At 42.1% G+C, this 21,577-nt stretch overlaps 1 protein-coding gene across 1 annotated transcript in view; it reads left to right on the top strand.

Annotated features, from left to right (window-relative positions):
• The first annotated feature begins 1,357 nt into the window (after positions 1–1,357).
• Positions 1,358–21,577, top strand: part of LTN1 (listerin E3 ubiquitin protein ligase 1) — a 34,791-nt gene continuing 14,571 nt past the window's right edge. Inside the window, exons 1-18 of the mRNA XM_035116569.2 lie at positions 1,358–1,517; positions 3,449–3,652; positions 4,414–4,512; positions 4,885–5,115; positions 6,655–6,707; positions 7,373–7,553; positions 7,771–7,944; positions 8,987–9,177; positions 9,706–9,853; positions 11,101–11,868; positions 13,827–13,868; positions 14,160–14,352; positions 15,348–15,587; positions 16,462–16,615; positions 16,856–17,006; positions 17,365–17,566; positions 18,862–19,021; positions 19,254–19,358. Of these exons, the coding sequence (XP_034972460.1) occupies positions 1,476–1,517; positions 3,449–3,652; positions 4,414–4,512; positions 4,885–5,115; positions 6,655–6,707; positions 7,373–7,553; positions 7,771–7,944; positions 8,987–9,177; positions 9,706–9,853; positions 11,101–11,868; positions 13,827–13,868; positions 14,160–14,352; positions 15,348–15,587; positions 16,462–16,615; positions 16,856–17,006; positions 17,365–17,566; positions 18,862–19,021; positions 19,254–19,358 (3,338 nt within the window). The 5' untranslated portion in view covers positions 1,358–1,475. The remainder of the gene's footprint in view (positions 1,518–3,448; positions 3,653–4,413; positions 4,513–4,884; positions 5,116–6,654; positions 6,708–7,372; positions 7,554–7,770; positions 7,945–8,986; positions 9,178–9,705; positions 9,854–11,100; positions 11,869–13,826; positions 13,869–14,159; positions 14,353–15,347; positions 15,588–16,461; positions 16,616–16,855; positions 17,007–17,364; positions 17,567–18,861; positions 19,022–19,253; positions 19,359–21,577) is intronic.

The raw sequence follows: 21,577 nt of genomic DNA on the forward strand, positions 1-21,577 counted from the left end.
AAGGGGAATATGATAGAGGTGTAAAATATAAAAGCTTATGTCAAATATATAATGGCTATCCCTAATCCTATAGAAGGTATTTCAGACTTTATGCCTTATATTTCCACCTTCTGTGAAACTTGGAAGTTCCTGAGTGTATGCTTATATGTAGAACAACTGTAGGTCAGGAGTCTACGGCCTCATTGTTGTCATGTGTGAACCTATAACACAACTTTTAAACATCCAGTATCCTACAGCGGCATGTTACAGGGAAAATAACTAGTGATGAGCAGGCTTTCAGGAAAAGATCCACCTTACAGATCCTCCATTGAACTACGTCTAATGAGCCCCAGAGTTCTCCAGTACGTAATTTGAACACTATCCTAATCATAAACTGGGGGAAAATATCCTGCTGTCAGATTCCATGTATGCTACTAAGATCACTTGTTTTTTAAAAGCCCTATTTCTCAGGGCACACATTAGCCTCCTATGAAGTGTTTAAGGCAGGGGTGCCAACTTGAATGAAATGTGGGGACCAGGCAGAGAGGTAAGCCCCGCCCTTCACAATTGATCACTAGACACAGGGCAAGCACACCATTTGAATGGCAATGTCCATCAATGTTGCGTGGGGTGAGACTCGACCCTGCTGCCTGTGGCTGTGAAGATGACTTTTTTTTTAAACAACAAAAAAAGAACACAATTATTCTTGGTGAGCAGATTGCGGACCAAAATGTATAAGCCCCAAAGTCTTGATTCTGCTGCAGAGCCCAAAGGTACAGGCAGGACTGGATTTAGGTCTACTGAATTTTTAAGCTACTGAAGGTAATGGGGCCCTTTATATGTCCAGCTGTCCTTTGTCAACAACAAATGGTTGCTGTTTTTTTGTGTTGAATATATACTATATGGTAATTTATGGACCTAATAGGTATCTCAAGCCATTTGCCACTGTTGCTGTATGTAGATTTTATTTTATTTGTTTTTTTATCTTATATTTTGGAAACGTACATAGTTTTTTTCCTTTAGTTTTTTTTTGGGGGGGGGGCCAAGAGAGTGGTGCCCCCAAGCTATTGCTTGTTTAAGCTTCTACGTAAATCCGGCGACTGCATGTTATTGAAGAAGCTTGCAATCTAATAATACCGGCACACGGGAAGAACAGAGGAAAAGTGGAAGAACCGGCGGCGGGAAGACTAGCCCCGTATTTAGGCTTATAAAAGTGGTTGGGACCTAGAAGGCAAACGGGGTTGAACTCAACCCCCACAAGCGGCGTCTCGAGCTCCCTTGGAAGACTCCGAAAGCGGTTATGAAAGAGGCGTGATTCGACGGAAGAGCAAGAAAGAGTAAGCGAGGGAGGCGCGAGAGGGGAGGAGACTCCGGTCTCCGGCGGCGGCGGCCTCTCCGCCATCGAGCCCGGAAGTGCCGTCCCTCCTTTTCCCACGTCTGTTGCCCGGGACCAGCTGCCTTGGGCCCGGGCTGCTTCTGACTTCTTGGCCGCCACCATGGGAGGCAAGAACAAGCAGCGAACGAAGGGCAACGTGCGGGTGAGTGAGGCTGCCGTCGCTCGCGTGGCGTGTTTGTGTGTGTGTGTGTGTGGGGGAGAGCCTGTAGGGGAGCCTGTTCCCACGACTTCTCTTTAAAGGGCTGCGTGTTTCAACGTCTGTCAGGGCGGGGGAAAGAGGCGGCCTATGCCAACGCAAGCAACATAAAACCCTCAAAAGAGGATGAACTCTTGCTGTCCTGGGCCTTTTAGCGGTTGCAAGTTTGTAAATATTGATTCGAGTGATCTGGACACTAAGGATAGTTGAAAGCACGACAATTCTCAGAGGCCAAGTTTTATTTTTTGCTAGGGCTTCTTGATTTTCTTTGGTCACGCCACGTCCATATGATCTTGACTTTGTATTTGACAATTAATGCGGAAGAACCCTGTACTTGGCTCCATTTCTGAACTTACAGGAATAGGTTTCCTTCCCCACTTTGCCATAAACATGTACTGTAATGTAAATAATGGCTCCATCCCTTTCTACTTCAGTCTCTTTCCCTGCTATTACTGTGAGTACAGCTAATCTGTGTTCAGCTAACACACCTATCTGTGTTATATATTCCTGGTACTGTATGGTAAGAGTACAATACTGGACATGACATGTGTTCCAATCTATGCTTAGCAATGAAGCTCAGATCACTACACATAAACACAGGCAGCTGTATACCAAGTTGTAAATTATCAAACTGGTGATTTTGTCATCTGTATTGCTCTGTCAAGTGTTAAGGAGAATTTTAGCACTCTCCTGCTCCCCAAGTTTCTAGATTAGGTATTGAAATGTGGTTAAATTATCCTTATCACTTTGTACAACAATACAGATGGACAGTTTTCCAAGCAATTACATGTACCTTATAGTATGTTGCTGCAATTAAATTGTTATCTGTAGTCACATAATCCTTCAGCCCAACCAATTTACAGGTTTCTTGTGAGGATAAGGTAGCCAGAAGCTCTGCAAAGCCTTGATTTTTAACAGGCTTAAATATAATTAACTGCATAGATTTTTGCTTTAAGATTATTCTGTATTATCTTCCTGTTTCCCATTTCCCCCTCCCCAACACTGTTCAAGTGTTTATTCCAAGAAGGAAGTAGGGGGTTGGCTTCTTACCAACACTCTGCTTGTTCCACCTTTGAACTCCACATTTTTTGGAACTAGTGCAAAAAGTCTACATGTGTACAGTCCCTTATGAATATCCTTGAAAAATAGAAGGTGCGGACACTGTGCATAATCTGCTGAATGTGTGGAAATCAGGGATAGGATTGGCTGGTGTGTTCCCAATTCTTGTGCCCATGTGTTCATTCCTACCTATGATCAGTGTTTGAACAAGGCTTCTGTAGCTTTGTTATCTTTGCCTCTTCCTGCTCTCAATTTCTTGTTTTCCCCCATTGAAATGTAGGGCAAAATCACTGTGATCTGTTCTCCGGGAACCTTCACACTCGCATGTTCCTGTTAAGCCCTGGTTTGGCTTGTTGTTATGTGCTAACAGGGTCACTGTGTGTATCTGGCAGGGGAGGGATGGACATGAGAGTTCCCCAACAATGCAGTCCATACTGTTCTAAATGTAAACATAACAAGAATCCTGTAGTAGCTTAAGGACAAATATAATTATTGTAATAATTTTAAGATTCCAGGACTCATCATTTTTGCATGGCTGTTCTTTTGGAATTTATCTAAAATGTAGAGTTCTGGAGAGAATAGAGTTGTGAGCACAGAAAAATGTGTTGGGTTAAGACTTGAACAAGCAGCAGTGCAACTAATGAGAATAATGGTATTGGGCCAGTTGGATTAGTTCTTTCAGTCATAAGATATAGAATTGCAGCTGTTGGGGCACAAAAATATGCCCCCAAATGGTTGTTGGTAAACATAAATTTTTAGAAATGTTCTATAAAAGTAAGCTCTCCATTTCTCTCTCCCCCTTTCTTTTAAAAAAATAGCCCTCTAGCAGTGGTAGAGCAGCAGAACTTCTTGCCAAGGAACGAGGAAGTGTTCCTGGGTTTGTTGGCTTCAGCACATCTTCAAGTGACCTAGGCTATGTCCCTGCGATTCAAGGCGCTGAAGAAATAGATAGTCTTGTGGATGCTGACTTTCGAATGGTGCTGAGAAAACTTTCCAAGAGAGATGTTACAACCAAATTAAAAGTAGGTTTGCTGTACTCCTCTTAAATGCCTAGTAATTATTTATGGATATGCTACTTAAAGCAAGTTTAGACAAATAACACGAGGATAGAAATACATTGAAGAAAAAAATAGTTGCTTTCAGTTTATTTCTAATAAATGGTTTGTTGCATTATAGGGTATTGTGTGATTTGTTTAGCTGCATATTTTAATGGTTTGGCAAGCCTAGGATTGCAACTTTATTTGGAATTAAGACCATCTAAACTTGATGCTTGGTTATGTAAACTAAGTACAATATCATGATGCAAGTCCCATATATGCCAACAAGAGATGTAGCTTGTTTACTCATATATAAATCCCATTGTAACTCAGTTGAACTTACTCTCAAGTAAATCTGGATAGAATTCACCCTTAGTCTTTGGGTTACCAAGTGATTCACAAGGTGCCAAGCTTTTTATCCTATACAAGTGTACATTCAGAAGTACCGGTAAGTCCCACTCAACTCTCAGGGAAAAGCATATATGCTTGCACTGATAGTATTTGAAAGGTAGGAATGATTTCAACAAATACTTTATATCCTTCCTTTTATATATTGTTCAAGCCTTACATGGTTTTAGCATGTTCTGTAAAATAGTTATCCAGAGCTGACAGAAAGTGATGTGGAAAAGGTTACCCCAGTCTTTAAAGTTGCATGTGTAGAGTCAAGTGCAGTCAGAAAGCATATGGGGAGGATAATAGATTATCAGTGTTCGGAAATCATGTTCATTTTCTCTTTTTAATTTCAGGCTATGCAAGAATTTGGAACAATGTGTAAGGAGAGAGAAACAGAGATTGTTAAAGGAGTCCTACCTTATTGGCCTAGAATTTATTGTAAAATATCTGTTGTAAGTATTAAACTCTTGGATTATGGCAAATATGGACAGGTTTATATCTCTGACAATTTCAAAGAAATCAGTGCACGGTTCTGTTGTACTGGGGGGCATGATTAGTTTTAAAGAAAGTTTGTGGCTTGGTATAGAACTATTTTGTGCTTTATGATCGACTCATATTTACAAAGGAGTATGGGAAAGCTTGAAATAATATTGTATACATTGGTTTTTAAATGTCAGGATTGATGCCAAGTAGCTTTTGATTTTTTGCTCCAGAAACTGAGAGACTAATATAAATACTGAGCTCTTAAGTAGTATACCTGTATAGTATGCCTGTTTATTTATATATATAGTTACCTATAGTTTTCCCCTCAATATTTATTGTAGGATCATGATCGTCGGGTCAGAGAAGCAACACAGCAAGCTTTTGAGCAGCTTATTTTGAAAGTTAAGAAACATTTGGCTCCTCATTTAAGAAGTCTTATGGGACACTGGCTGATAGCTCAGTGTGATACTTACTCTCCTGCAGCGTCAGCAGCTAAAGTGGCATTTGAAAAAGCCTTTCCACCAAGCAAACAGCCTGAAGCCTTAGTATTTTGTAAAGAGGAAATCCTGAATGTGAGTTTTACAGTCTGTATGACTATGTTAAAGGTTTATGTTAGTTGCGTTTTGGCTTTTTAAAAGAGTGAAAAGAACCAGGCAGTGGCACCCGCCCTGTGGAATGCCCTCCCATCAGATGTCCAAGAAATAAATAACTATCTGATGTTTAGAAGACATCTCTGTTTAGGGAAGCTTTTAATGACTGGTGTTTTAATGTATTTTTAATATTTTGTTGGAAGCTGCCCAGAGTGGCTGGGTATAAATAATAAATTGTTGTTGTTGTTGTTGTTGTTGTTGTTGTTGTCGTCACATTAGATATACATCTAGTTTTGAGTTTGATTCTTAATTACATCAGATATATATTCTGTTCTTTTCTTAATTTTTCCAGATACAGTATGGACAGAGAAAGTTTTGTCTAAAACTAGGATCATAGTTTACACCAGGCATCCCCAAACTGCGGCCCTCCAGATGTTTTGGCCTACAACTCCCATGATCCCTAGCTAAGAGGACCAGTGGTCAGGGATGATGGGGATTGTAGTCCAAAACATCTGGAGGGCCAAAGTTTGGGGATGCCTGGTTTACACTATACTGTAATTAGTTTCAAGACAAACCAATTTCATAACCCATGGTTTGAAGTTGACTTGTTTTGAGACTTAGTATTAAACTACAATCCCCGGTTCAGATGAAAAGGAGGGCTGCTATTTTACTAAAAACAGAAGAAAAGCTTTTATGTATTTTCTTGACCACACAGGAGTGGGAGGCAGGAATGTGTGAATCCAAGGCTTGCTGCAGCTCATACCCATCATGATACATCATAATGCATGGTGATGCTCCAATGCAGGCAGTGAGAGAGAGTAAATGTCTTACAAAATGCAAATTCATTTTTACTTGTTGGTCTTTGTAGCTGCTGATATTATCAAAATAGAAGCTGTGATGTTCCTGGCATGCATAGTTGTATAACCAAGAGGGAAAAAATACACAAAGTCACACTTTGTTCCTCACTAATTTCAAAGTGATTTACGCTTTTGAAATTCTAAGATGAAAGAAACAAAATGTTGTAAAAATTTTGCTTTATTAAACTTAATACAGTGGAACCTTGGTTTATGAACACCTCGGTTTATGAATTTTCGGTTTATGAACGCCGCAGACCCATCTGGAACGGATTAATTCACTTTCCATTACTTTCAATGGGAAAGTTCGCTTCAGTTTATGAACAGACTTCCGGAACCAATTACACCCATGCTTCAGTTTATGAACGCTTCAGTTTAAGTACTCCATGGACCCATCTGGAACGGATTAATCCACTTTCCATTACTTTCAATGGGAAAGTTCGCTTCAGTTTATGAACGCTTACTCCGCGGACCGTCTGGAACGGATTAATTCACTTTCCATTACTTTCAATGGGAAAGTTCGCTTCAGTTTATGAACGCTTCAGTTTATGAACAGACTTCCGGAACCAATTGTGTTCATAAACCGAGGTACAACTGTATTAACTTTTCTATGAGAACTGCATAATTTTATTTTCCATTTAAGGACATCTTGTTAATTCTTCTCTAGGTGCTTCAAGATCACCTTTTGAAAGAAACACCTGATACACTAAGTGATCCACAGTATGTACCTCTATATAAATATGTTTGTTTTGTATTAATTGACAATAAATATGTAAAACTTAGAAGCATGTTTCAGGTCCATTATCTCAAATTATGGGAAGCATTTCTCCCTGTCCAGAATTTTGTGTGCATATATATAAAGGAGACTTCCTCATTCGCTTAAATAGAAGCCCTTGCATATGTGGGAGTTTTGTGTGTACCATATATCTATCTTGCTTTCAGAGCACTGCTGGATTAAAGCAATAGTATGTTTAGAACACTGCCTTCTTTTTAATATCTCACAGTCAATGCAGATTGGTTTAGTAGTTTAGTTTGCTTGTGAGAACTTATGCTTGGAAAATTTTGTTACAATTTTGCTTCCTGATAAAGGACATATAATGTCCAGAGTGAATTAGAAGTTGGATTTAATTTGGTAGTGCAATATTGGTAGTGATGCTTAGTAAAAAGCTTTTCATTATTTCTAAGACTAATACTGTTTCTCAGACCTCTCAGATTGATATTTTTATGTATATGTACAATGTGGGATATTCAGAGAAAGACTAGGTTTCAGAGTGAGGTTGTGCTATCCTTTTTAACGAATGATTTAAAATCAAATATGAAAATTTTGTTCATGACTGAACTGTAAAACTATATAGCTTATATATTCAATTCTTTTATTTTAATAGAACTGTGCCAGAGGAAGAAAGGGAGGCCAAATTCTTTCGAATTCTAACATGTTCTTTGTTAGCTTTAAAGAAATTGATTTGTATGTTACCCAGTAATGAAAATAGTTCATTGGAGGAGAAACTTAAACCTCTGCTGACTCAAAACAAATTTTGGAAATATGGGAAGCACAACTCGCCACCGGTATGTTCATCTTTTTGTCCACTTTCTGAAATGGGTCTTTAAAATGGCATAAGTCATGATTATCTGTACTGAACCCTTTACTTTCATTCACATTCTTTTTTTCTTTTCTTTGCCTTTTCATACACATTGGTGAATTTTTACATGGATTGCCCAATACATGGAGGTCATAAACCTTTTGCAGTCTGCTTGAAAATGTTTAAATTTCCCTCTCCTTCAGGTTCGTTCAGCTTTTTTTGAGCTGATTTCTGCTTTTTGTCAGTACATTCCTGAGTCAATGAAAGTTGAAGCATCAAGAGTTTGCCCAGCGGTTCTTCTCAGCATCGATGACAGTGATGCCATTGTATGCCCTACTCTTTGGGAAGCTGTACTTCATGTCCTTACTGCTATTGAGGTAATATAGTGGGCTAAATGGAAGCATTATTTCTCACAATTCTAAGGGACTTGTTACCAGGGGTCAGCAAACTTTTTCAGCAGGGGGCTGGTCCACTGTCCCTCAGACCTTGTGGGGGCTGGACTATATTTTGAAAAAAAAGAAAAGAACGAATTCCTATGCCCCACAAATAACCCAGAGATGCATTTTAAATAAAAGGACACATTCTACTCATGTAAAAACACGCTGAATCCCAGACTGTCTGCGGGCCGGATTGAGAAGGTGATTCCGGCCCCCGGGCCTTAGTTTCCCTACCCATGTATGCAGACCATGCTTCTTTAAAAATAATTGATATTATTCAATACATAGGCACAAGCTTATTCCCACTGCATGCTTCTCTTTAGTTCAGCCAGCACAATCAAAAACCTCTGACATTTTGACTCTTTCATTAGACTGAGAATTCATAGATCAGTTTCAGTAGGTCTGTTTATGTAGACCCAGGACCCACAATTATTACAACTTGCAATATGTGAAATGTAGGCTGAGTAGTTCTGCAAAAGTTTGATCACTTGGCTGAATATTAGTTTCAAAAACTTGGAAAATTGAGTTCATAAACTATGTCATCACTTTGATGTAGAAGCAAATATATAGGTCCCGACTTCCTGAAAAGAGGTCTAGTTTAAGTTCTGCTCAAATATCATTGCACTTACCATTTATTTGCCTGCTGTCTCTTAGAACATTCATTAACTTTCAAATTTGTGAGTATGTCAAGTTTCCGTGCGCTGCTCTGGTTCGCCAGAAGTGGCTTAGTCATGCTGGCCACATGACCCGGAAGCTATACGCCGGCTCCCTCGGCCAGTAAAGCGAGATGAGTGCCGCAACCCCAGAGTCATTCACAACTGGACCTAATGGTCAGGGGTCCCTTTACCTTTACATTTACAAGTTAGCATGCTTCTTTTGCAGTGTGGTCCAGTGCTACTCCATGAAATAGATTATGCATTTGCTCTTTCCAAGCTAGCTGAGTAGTCTTTAATTTACTTCTGAACCTTGTGTTGTTCTGTAGGATTGTTGGAGTCATGTGAATGCAAAAAAGGGAGTCCTGCCAAAAGTATGGGCAGTCCTTCGAGAAGGAGGACGAGGTCTTGCTACAATTATATATCCTAATCTCTTGCCTTTCATTAGCAAGATACCTCATGGTATTACAGAACCGAAGCTGGACTATTGTAGAACATTTTTCACCACCATAATTCAAGGGTATGAACCACTAGTTCTTGTTTGATTAAAGATTGCCATGTGCGTGTTTGGAAATGAAGGGGAATGTATAGTGGGTAATATCCAAATGGGTCGTATCCAATGGTGTTCCAGGAAGGAAGACCATTTTCACCTTCGCTCCCCAGATCTACTTCACCTGCTGTGTGACACCATCAAATGCATCCCATAATTAAAACAAATGTTAAAATTGTAGATGCTAAACATCAGTGCTCTGTGTACTTCAATGCACCCATCATAGTAATACATTGATAACTATTTAAAAAATATTGTTCTTTGTTCTTCTAATCGAGTTCTGTGTTTCTGATTTTCCAATCAGTGCACTTTCAGCACAGTGTAAGCTATAGCATTCACTGGAAGAATTCAACACAGTGCTAAGGAGACCGTTCTATTAGCACAGGCTTGCAGACATCTACTAGTGGGACCTATTAGTTAAATCAGGCTCTTTAATTACATTTGAATTCAAAACTATAAATGAAATTTATGATGTTTCTCAATTTTGTGTTTGTCTAGGTTGTTGACTGAAAGAGCTATGGCTAGCCGTTCAGAATGTTCAGCAATCATTTCGGCTTTCATGGAATGTTTACGATTTACAGTGGTACAGAATATAGGTGAAGAAGAAGAAAAAATTAAAATTCAAGAAATGCTTATAAATGATCAGGTATTTTTTCATGGGAATATATCATTTACTTCTAATTTTAGTAATTTGAGTTTTAGTCAGTTGCCTAAATGTATGCAATGGAATGGCTAAAATACTCTCTGATGCAAGGATTTTGAATAGGGGATAGCCACAAGTGGCTCTCTTCACCACCTTTATGACTGCAAAACTTCCTAGGGTAAAACCCACAGGCTCCAAGTTCATTACCAGCTACCCAGCAACTTAAATTCCCTCCACCCCACTCCCCTGTTAGCTCACCAAGCATTCCTTACAGCCTGCCTTGAGTTACTCAAGTTGCAGGCAAATTCACACCCACCCACAGTTCTCACCTGAGCTCCCCAACTAGTTGTTTGGCAGACTGTGGGGAGCCCAGTTTAGACCGACAGTTGTGCTTCCCTCAGTCTGCTAAACAGCTGTTCAGTGCTGGCAATTGCACTCCCCTCACCCTGTCAATCAACTGGGAAGGACAGCTCCTCCTGTGCATCCCCTCCAGCTCATTGTTGTTAAGGATTGTGCTAACAGTTAGCTAAATGAACTAGGTCTGTGGTAAATACCTTACCTTTCAGCAGGGCAGTCTCCAGCAGGTCGCGCCCCCTGGCGCTGAGGGGCGGAGAACGCTCCGGCACCCCCGCCCTCGCAGGGCGCAGCATGGTTTCCGTGCGGCGCCCGGCCTACCAGCCCGGCGCACCACACCACTGGGGGTCTACCTAGAGCCGGCCCTGTCTTTCAGAATATTTACATTTATCTGTGCCCTTTTGCGGCGGCGGCTGCTGCTGCTGCTGCTATAGCTATGCCTAGGGTTGCCATATTTCAAAAAGTAAAATCCAGGACACCTCAAAAGTTGTCGAGCTTTTCTTAGGAAGACCCCACAACTGTTGAGCTCTTTTTTGGCAAACCCCAAAGTTTTGGGTGTTTACAAAAACACCCCAAAAACGCGACTTCTACTGGACACCTTCCAGAAATCTCAGACATATGGCAGACCTAGCTATACCATTCTCTTCTCCTTCTCACAACCCCCATTTTGTTAAGTTTGCTGTGACGATTTTCATTGCCTATGGCAACAGCACAGCAAATTAGGTAGCAGCCTGGACACATGCCACTTCTCTCTCTCCCACTCTGCTTTTCACCATACTTGGGTGGGTGGGTGGAAATCACCAAAAGGAAGGGTCAATTTTTGTAGTGACGGACATTTTCTACATCATGCCCTAGTTTAATCTCTGCACTAAAATGAATGTATTTTCTCTTTACAGCTAGTTCCCCTCATTGACACAGTGATTAAAGAGCCCAGGTTACAAAATGGACCTTTGTTTTTTGAGGTAGCAGACATCTTGCGCTTTTGGAACATGCGAGCAGAAATTTCAAGTGGTGATGGAGCTGCTCCCACTTTCCAGAGAATATTGTCGAACTTTTGGGATGGCCTTTCAACTATATGTGTGGGGCACATTGATGTAATAGATGCAGATGAGAAATCTTTGGCTGCTGTGTCCTCTTTGCTACAAATCCTTCAGAACCCAGAAAATAAGATAAAACCAAGCAGAAGAAAAGGTGTAAAGATCAGGTTTGCAGAAGATGATGAAGCTGAAAGCAACACTGAGCATGAAAATTTGGTTGACATGAGAAGCAGCAATGATCCTGGCACTCTTATTCATGCACAACATCTTTCCCCTCTACAGAAAGAGCCTTTAGAAGATTTAGTTTGTAAACTTGCAGAACTGAGTATTGTGTATACCAATGAACAAAGGTCTGACCGGCACTTAAAGTTCCTCTCTGCTCTCCTCAGTAACTTTGCTTCCAGTAGAGTTTTCCAGGTGCTGTTGGAGAATAGGACCAGTATTCAGGAAGTTGCAAAGCTTCAGTATGAAAATCCTTCTATCCAATTTCTCTATGAAAATCTAATTGATTGGCTTAAAGAAGACTGGAGAAAAGAGACGGATTTCTTGGTTGATATTTTGTATAGTGTCCTCCATTGCTGCAGCAGTGCCCCAGAGAGAGAAAACATTCTAAATGACTTAACAAAGGTACACTTTCTTAAAAATAAGTTTCATAGAATTGTAGAGTTGGAAGGGACCACAAGAGTATTCTAGTCCAACCCCCTGCAATGCAGGACTCCTTCACTCAGTGAGGGGCTTGGACCCACAACCCTGAGATTAAAAGTCTCATGCTTTACCTACCGACTGAACTATTTGATTTGCTATGATTTTGTAGACTGGTGGTGAGAGAAGTTTAACAGTTTGGATTAGTAATTGTTTTACTTGTTGACTATGAATTTCAGTTTTCTCTTATGTAATTCAGATTTGGAATGAAACATTTTGGATATTTAGGATTGGAATAGAATAATTGGGTAGCAGTGATATCCTATATAATATGCAAGTGTCTCTGCGTCCAAGTTTTCCGTGTGTCCCGTTTTCCACGCTAATGTGCATGTGCCCCAGGAACACAGGGATTGGAGCGCAGAGACTGCACGCACACACACGCGCGCTCTCCCCACCCCCCACCTACCGTTTCCCTGCGGCCGCCAACCGCTGATCCCAGCCGGACTGAGCATTGGCGGGGGGGGGGGGAGAGAGCGCACACGTGTGTGTCCAGCAAGGACAGGTCCCGGGGTTCGGAGAAGCACTGGGCAAGCGCTTCTCCAAACCCCAGGATGTCTCCTTCCTGTCACCTCCCGTTTCCCGGCGGCAGCGGACCAAGGTGTGGGGATCCAAGGAAGGAAAGGCGGTCCCCCGTCCGGTCCGGGCCCTTCCCTGAGCGCTGCCCGGCCGGCGGGAGTCCGAGGTGAGGCAGCCTCCGCTTCATCTCCCCGCACCTGGGCAGGTCCTTGACGAGGGCCTGCAGCTCGGAGAGGAGCTGGTAGTGGCGCTCCTGCTGACGGGCCAGCCGGTCGCCTCCGCCGAAGCCTCCCAGTCCCCCTGCTCCGGATCCTGCTGCTGCGGCTCCGGCGGCCAGGCTTTCCCCGTCGCCGTAGGCGAAGCCCGCGCCGAAGCGCACCATGGCTGAGGGAGGCTAGGCCCAAGCGCCGGACTCCGCCTCCCCTCACGCCTTCCCCTTGCGCGCTCTCCCTCCGTGAGGGACCTGCCCTTAACACATATCCTCTAGCGCCCGTTTTCTAAACAGGCTGAACGACACTAGTAGTTTCATAAGCAGATGCTGATCATTTTCTAAGAAAAACATGTCTAATACTAACCTATGCTAAATTAGTCATTTCATATTGAAATTTAGAAAGTTAGGGTTGTATCCAACACAGCACGAGTGGAGATCCACTCATACAACAGGGCTTCCCCTTCCTCTCCTTTCTCCATGCAACCCTAAATTGCCCAGTATGTTCTCTCCCAACCCCCTGGAGCAGATTTTGAGGATGAGTTAGGGGCTGCACAAAAAAGAAAAGGAGGGGGATATTTAGTGACGCAAGTGGGAGTCTGCTGCACAAGCAGAACAGTAGTGTGGGATACAACTATGCTTTTCCGCTCAAAGGATCCTCAAAATTTTCAATAAAAAAAAAAAACTTTTAGAAATCAAGAGCACACAAGCAAAATCAGTAGCATAATCAGTTACATGGGGCAGAGGGTTTCACTGTCTGGGTGCTGCAGCTGAGAAGGCTCTGTCCCACATTTTCACCTGCCATGCTTCTGATGACAGTGCGGCATGGCTACTTTAAGGGGGGGGGGGATGTGGCTTCCGCACAGGCAGAACCACTCGCAAGGAAGCCTCTCAGTTTGGCACTCATGAGAACAGATCTTCTGAAGAAACAGTCCAGTTATACTAAGCAAAATCTTGCAGCAGATTTATGTGTACGTTTGTAAAAATATTTGTATCCTACCTTCCCCGCAAGGAGCTCAACTTAGGTTTCCCATACCCTAGTACAGTACTCTAACCATTATGCTGCATTGGCTATAAATGTTAAACTTTTCACACATATTGTTTTAAGTTTCTGCTTGTCACATTGTTGATGTTCTCTCTTTTTCTGTTTTTGTTTCAGATGGATCTGAAATGGAATATTCTTCTTCAGATAATCCAAAAGGTATATTCAAGATATTTGTTGGTATTTTTTACACATACTAGTTTTGTATCCAGAGAAGCATGAATTTAAGATTATTTAAACAGACAGTTTTATTGCACTTTATGTAAATATCTTTCCCATTTTCTGTGTGTGCTTAAGATGAAAAAGCCCTTTCTGTGATGAATCACTTGCACAATTGGTAATTAACTGTAGACACATGTCTATATTGTTTATAATAAGTAGTACAGTATATTCGGACATTAAATAATTAAACCACCACTAAAATATACATTGGTATTTTTAATGTTTTAGGCATGTTCAAACTCGGAGAAACATTCATTGAGTTCTGCTTGGCTGAAAGGAGATGTGTTAGGAGAAAAGCTTGTAACTCTGGCTGATGACTTGTGCAACACAAGTTTGAAAACGATAGTAGCTTCAGCAGAATCTTTTCATTCAGAAAGATGGACTCTACTAAGCTTGGTGTTATCTCAGCTTATTAAAAATGGTAGGTGGCTTCAGTTTACTTGAGGAAATAATAAAATTATCTGCAAGAACTGGCAGACAGGCTTGTCATGGGTGGGAAGTGTGAGAATGGTGGTGTTAAGGTGAATAACATCATATTGCATTTATTATTTATAATATGCCAGTAAGAAGCCAAGGTTCGGGGCTTCAGAGAGATGGAATGCCAAAAGCAAGTAGCTGATTAACATACACTTGGCAGAGATCTTGCTAGCCACTTGACCAAGATCAAGTCTATGTCTGAACCTTTGACTCATAGGCTCACTATTCCATTCCTTGAGATTTTCACGACTGTACCCATGCAATAAGTCAGAAGACTAACTATCTGGATCAGATAAACTTAGCTCCACATAGGTACACTTTTGCAGAAATTAGATTTAATATGATGCCCTCTGCTTTTTTGGATGGCCATTGTAAGAAATTACGCTTCAGACAACATATTTTGTAAAACCATCACAGAGGATATTGTTCATTATATTATTCAGTTCCCACTTTTTAAAGATCCCCATGAAAATATTTTTAGGGAAAACTTTGTATCTGAAGAAGTGTGCATGCACACGAAAGCTCATACCAAAATATAAACTTAGTTGGTCTTTAAGGTGCTACTGAAGGAATTTTTTTATTTTGCTTCGACTCAGACCAACACGGCTACCTACCTGTAACTTTGTTTCACCTAGTAAGTTTGTTTGCTTTTTGCTGTTTGATAAAGGAACACACAAAGTAACATAATTTTCATTATTTGTGTTGGGGACCGGGAAATTGAGAGCTAAATTTCTGCTCAATGCTACATGTGTTTTTTGTTTTCTGGTTTTTTATGGCTTATAGCTAAACAAATACAGTGCAGTATTACCTACCTATCTGCCAAAGGAAGAATCTCAGAGCTGCTGGTCCAGTTTCCTGAAGCTGTAAGCACTGTAATTTCAGCATGCACACATTGATCATGGAGTAACTTAAAATGTGCCCTTTTTTTTTAATCAATAGAGTCCTTGATTGGTGAAGTTTATGTTAAAAGGATTATTGATAAACTTCAAGCAGCTCTGTCTAAAGCAAAGGATCTTTCCGAAGCTGGAAACACAGAACCATCGGTGTCTTTCATCTGTGACATAGCCTCTAACTTTTTCAGCTCAGTTAAAGGATGCTTGTTGATGCCCTCATCAGAAGATTTGTTGCTCACCATTTTCCAGTTGTGTGCACAAAGCCAGGATACAACACATTTGTCAGGTATTGCACAATAAATATATGTTGATGATACCATATGCTGGACTATGACTCTCATCTTCCGTGACCATTGACTATGCCACTAAGGCTGATGGGAGTTGGAGTCCAACAGTATCTACCAGCTTCTTTCCATTCACAATAGAACTTCCATGGGGGAAGGGCTATAGCTCAGTGGTAGAGCATTTGCTTTACTAGCAGAAGGTCTCTGGCTGAATTCCTAGCATCTCAAAACAGACTATGGTTTGGGGGAAATGGTCTCCGAAGCCAAATGGGGAGGACTGGCAGGCCAAATTTAGCTTGTAGACTGGAGGTTTCCCACCCCTCGTATAGACAATACAGTACTAAGTTAGATGGACCAGTAGTCTGACTCAGTATAAGGCAACTTCCTGTATTGCTGTGTTCCTCTACTGGTACATTCAGCTGAAGCAAAATATTGCTTCCAGTAATGCCTAAGTGCTGGTGATCATCCCTGAATGCTCTGGAAGTGGCAGTTCCAACATTCAAGTGAAGAGAAGCTGGCATGAGGTGAGGGAGGACAGAGGAAAGATTCTAGCCTCTGAAAGTTGTCACTGCTGGCAAGTACATTGACTTAAGGCATGGAGCAAGGGAGCTGGCTCGGTTGGGAGCTGCTGCTTCAAGGTGCCTGGACTGCCTTCAGGTGGCCCTTCCCAAAGCCTTTGTGAGGCTTATGGTGTGTGTATTGTGGATTGCATGTGTGTAGCTTCTATGAGTATGTGAGAGGGGTGATCCCATGCTCATAAGTAACTCTCAAGGACAAGATTCTGCTCTCAGGCTCATGGACTTAGCAGTATCACCAATGCTTCCCCACTATGGTCAGAAGTTAAAATGTTCGGTCATTTCCCCCCCGTTGATGTAGATTTCCTTGTGAATAAGCTGAAGCACACATGGTTGTGTGGCTTAACTTCACTTGTGCATCACCTTAGCGACATGCATAAAGACAGCACCTTCCTACAGAGATCTGCATTTTGGGTCAAGAGCCAACTTCAGTCCTCAGCGCTGGATGTTAAAAGGTAAGCAGTGTGCTGCTTAATTTCTTTGCTGGGGCTACCACAGTTTTAACAAGGCTTCGTCTTTTCACCAGGATTTTAAATCAAGCTTTGAAAGTGGTTTCAAAACCTAGTTAAAAAGAAATTGTTATGAAATTCAGTGGTGCCGTAATAATGGAGGTGTGAGCCTTAACATTCAAGGTATGTCGTTGTATGGAAAGATGTGAAATATGTTATTTTTTTAATTACCTGGTTTCTTCACAGTTTGCAGGTTTTGATCACAGCCGTTCATGACTTGTTGACTAAACTTTTGGAAGCTGACAAAGTTCCTACTTACACTCTGAAGGATTATTTTGATTGGCTCACTCCAAGTGAGTCTGAATGGGAAAAGATGCGGGGATCTCTATCCAATGAGGTATATAAGTTTCCACAGTGTCATTGCACAGTGAATAGTTACTGTCCACATTTGTTAACTTCTTGGGACTAATTTTTTTGTTGCTGTCACAAACATGCATCTAAAGCAGCATGAACGAGCAGGCCACCAGATTCTGCATGAAGAGTGCATGTTATCTATGTGCCATAAATATGTCTCTTGATAATTAGTTTTATGTGTTAACTTTTAACTATAGCCAGTTGTTGATAACTGTTATTAAAATGTATAATATTAATGCAATATTCCTATTATGTGAACAGTAATGAAAAAAATTACAATCTTGTATGTCTCGGGGGGGAAATTGAAATTCAACTTTTTTACTTCCTATGTGTTGCTGTAGTGGTTAAAGAAACCACTTTTGGAAGGAAGACTGAGTATGAATTGTGAAATACCTGAAATGGTGAAAGATCAGAAGCTTTGTTTCATGGGAAAACTTCCAAGCCACCTATGTACTGCAGCTCTGTTAAGCAGAATGACACTATTAATACTGGGGAAAAGGGTTGAAAACCATGAAGTGGAAAGAAGCAAAACTGAAAATATCAGTAAGTGATAAGAAAGAAATCAAACTTTTAAAAAATCTTATTGTTTGCGATTTATAATTTCTTTTCTTATCAGTTTCTATAGGGTCCTGTTGTCAATCAGAAGTGTGACATACATTTATTTATGTAAAATATTTTTAAGGGGCAACTGATATTTGAAAACTGAATTGATAAAGATATGCTAGGATTATAATTGTGTGGCATTTGTCATGCATTCTGTGTTACGATTTACACTAGGCTTGTGTGTTCATAACTTGAAATCACAGTTGGTTTAAAAGTGAATGTGCTGTGTGCTGGTGTATGGGTTGAAAATCACAGCAGCATAGCTCCTCCCTCTTGCTGCTGCCAGGAGCTAAGCTGTGGTTTGTCTTAGCATTATGTTCATTGTTTCCCAGACTCATTGTTTGTCTCCCTCAAACAAGCCACAACTGGTAAGGCCAGAACAAAGCTTGATTACAACTTGAGGTTTGTATGGAAAAAGGCAGACAATGAGCAGAGGTTCAAATACAACTTTAAACCAAACCATGCCTTAGCTGCTGGCAGTAGTGTCAACAGTAGGAGCAGAGAAGGAGTGAAGCAGCCATAATTTTTGCTCTGTGCATGCTGTGTGTTTGCCTTTAAACTAGATATGGGGAACATTTCGCTCCTTAAGATCTTGGTAAAGTAAAACACCCATTATCCCTGGTCATAGGTCATGCTTGCTGGGGCTGCTGGAAGGAGTTGTTCAGCAACATCTGGAGAGCCAATGGTTCCCCACCCCTGCTTTAAACCACAGTTAAACTTAACTATGGTTTATAGTGGCACATGAAACAGGCCACTGTGGTTTATTGCACAGAACTCCCACATGCACAGGCGTCCCTATTTATTTTAATTGTAGGGCAGAAACCTTTTTGTGTACATGGAGACGTCTCCTCTTTTGAAATGAATAGGAAATACCTTGTGTGTGAAAGCTTTCAGTGTCATAAAAGTTCTTATATGAACAAGGAACTCCTGCCCTGCACAGTCTATTGTGTAGCCTGATTTAGAATGAGGTGACAAACACATATACCCCCTTCTTTGAGCTTCAGTTTACCTATCTGTAAAATGAGATTGTAGTTGATTTATGGGATAATAGTTAGAAATTTGAAACATGTATATTAAAAGGACTTCGTACATTATATAAACAGCTTCCTCTGGTGATTGTTGCAGTATACATTTTACCATGTTCAATTATATGTTTAATAACCATTACAAGGTTACCAATGAATTCATTTGCTGGATTATACTATTCAGATATTGTTCTGTTGTTGTTATTCTAGTCGCAGAACAGCTGTATGCCTTACAGTGGATTGAAGAACTAGCAAACCCACCCAGCCTTCTTACTGAATTCCTTCACCACCTGCAAGTAATGAATATTTCATGTGAAAAATTACGCATACTCAGTAATACAAATGGCCTATTAAGAATATTATTCAATAGGTAGGTTTTTTTTTACTTTTGAAATTATTGTTTCTCAAAAAACAAACAATTGTTTCTCAAACAGCTTTCATTAGAAAGCAACAAATGTCCCAGTTCTTCCTGTTCAGGTATCACTTTTGTTATCTAATCTGAAGGTTGTCTCCTTGTGAATTATTCACATCAAGAATTAATAAAAATGAACATTTGTCTTTAAATAAACCAGGTCATTCATAGAACCTTTATTATTCCATAGATCAAAAGACTGCGGACGACTTTGGGCCTTAACCATGGCTAAATTGATAAAAACTGAGACTATTGCATCCTGTGAGATAAAAGGACTATTCGGTACATCAGAAAGGTATGATAGTAGGCTTGTAGTTTTTCTTAGACTGTGATCACACCTACTGCTGCTGCCCCATTGATTATAGTAGGAAATGGGAGGAAAGGCCCACATTGTGTCTCACGTTATAAAGAGAGAGGATGTGACCAGCACTGCTCTGGTCCAAAATCAGATGGCAGTGATAAAAGTGCATATCGCACCTAAGCGCCCTCTGCGACCCCGCCGAAACCGGGCCCCTTGGTTTACCGAGGAGCTTCGGAAAATGAAGCGGGACCTTAGACGGCTAGAGCGAGTATGGCGGCGTGCTCACGACGGAGCCTCAAGAACATCTTACAGGAAACTTATGAAAGCCTATGAGATGGCGGTGAAAGCTGCAAAAAAGTCCTACTTCTCAGCTTCCATTGCATCCGCTAGCTCTCGCCCAGCACAACTTTTTAGAATAATCAGGTCTTTAACAACCCTAGAGGAACAGCCAAATTTAAATACGAATTTGACCCATAGCTGTGAGGCATTTGCGAGCTTTTTTGCGGAGAAAGTCTTGACACTCCGCCGTGACCTCCCTGCCAATTTGGATACAATAACGGAACTGGAGGCCCCTCGACTGTCTTCGAGTTCAGTATTGGACCAATTTGATCAGATACTCCCTGCCGATGTAGACAGATTCCTCCGGGCTGGAAGGCCCACCACTTGCTCCCTGGACCCGTGCCCGTCTTGGCTGATTAGAGCGTGTCCAGATGAGGTACGGGCCCCCCTGGGTGAGATCATCAACTTGTCCCTGGGCACAGGGACTTTCCCAGAGGAGTTGAAGGAGGCAGTGGTGCGTCCACTCTTAAAGAAAACATCTCTAGATCCTTTAGATCTATCCAATTATCGCCCGGTTTCGAATCTTCCGTACCTGGGTAAGATAATTGAGAGAGTGGTTGCCGAACAGCTTGGTAGGTTTCTGGATGAAACATCGGCTCTAGATCCATTTCAGTCCGGCTTTCGCCCTGGTCATGGGACCGAGACAGCTCTGGTAGCCTTAACAGATGATCTCCGTAGACAGCTGGATCGAGGTGGGTCGGGACTGCTGATTCTTTTAGACCTGTCAGCAGCCTTCGATATGGTCGATCATGACCTTTTAGACCACCGCCTTGCCGACGTGGGGATTCAGGGCACAGTCCAACAATGGCTGCGTTCCTTCATCTCAGGTCGGGGACAGAGAGTGGCGCTAGGGAGGGAGTTGTCGCCGCGGCACCCCTTGGTGTGTGGAGTCCCGCAAGGCGCAATCCTTTCCCCAATGCTTTTTAATATCTTTATGCGCCCCCTTGCCCAGATTGTCCGGAGTTTTGGGCTGGGTTGTCATCAATATGCTGATGACACCCAGATCTATCTGTTGATGGACGGCTGCCCTGCCTGGGCCCCGGACACACTCACCAGGTGCTTGGAAGCTGTGGCTGGATGGCTACGTGGGAGCCGACTGAAGTTAAATCCTTCGAAGACAGAGGTCCTCTGGCTAGGTCGGGGCGACATGGGGTTGGGGGGCCAACTCCCATCTTTTGCAGGGGCTCAATTGGTACCAGCGCCTTCTGTCAAGAGTTTGGGTGTAACCTTTGACGCCTCCCTTTCCATGGAGGCGCAGGTTGCATCCACAGCAAAGGTGGCATTTTTCCATCTCCGCCGCATCAAGCAGTTGGTCCCTTACCTCTCTCGCCCCGATCTGGCCACAGTGATCCATGCGACGATCACCTCCAGGCTTGACTATTGTAACTCGCTCTACGCAGGGTTGCCCTTAAAGCTGACCCAGAAACTCCAGCGGGTGCAGAATGCCGCGGCGAGGCTCCTTACAGGGTCCCGGCCGCGGGATCACATTCATCCAGTGCTTTACCAGCTGCACTGGCTCCCGGTGGAGTACAGGATCAGGTTTAAGGTGCTGGTTTTGACCTTTAAAGCCCTATGCGACTTGGGACCCTCGTACCTACGGGACCGCCTCTCCTGGTATGCCCCGCGGAGGACCTTAAGGTCCACAAACAATAATATTCTGGAGATCCCGAGTCATAAGATGGCTAGATTGGCCTCTACTAGAGCCAGGGCCTTTTCAGTACTGGCCCCAACCTGGTGGAACGCTCTTTCCCAGGAGACCAGGGCCCTGCGGGATTTGTCATCTTTCCGCAGGGCCTGCAAGACAGAGCTGTTCCGCCTGGCCTTTGGGTTAGACTCAGCCTGACCCCTGTGTTTTTCTCCCTCATGGCTTGGAT

The sequence above is a fragment of the Zootoca vivipara genome, chromosome 4 (genome assembly GCF_963506605.1).
Source record: "Zootoca vivipara chromosome 4, rZooViv1.1, whole genome shotgun sequence".
NCBI classification, from domain to species: domain Eukaryota; kingdom Metazoa; phylum Chordata; class Lepidosauria; order Squamata; family Lacertidae; genus Zootoca; species Zootoca vivipara.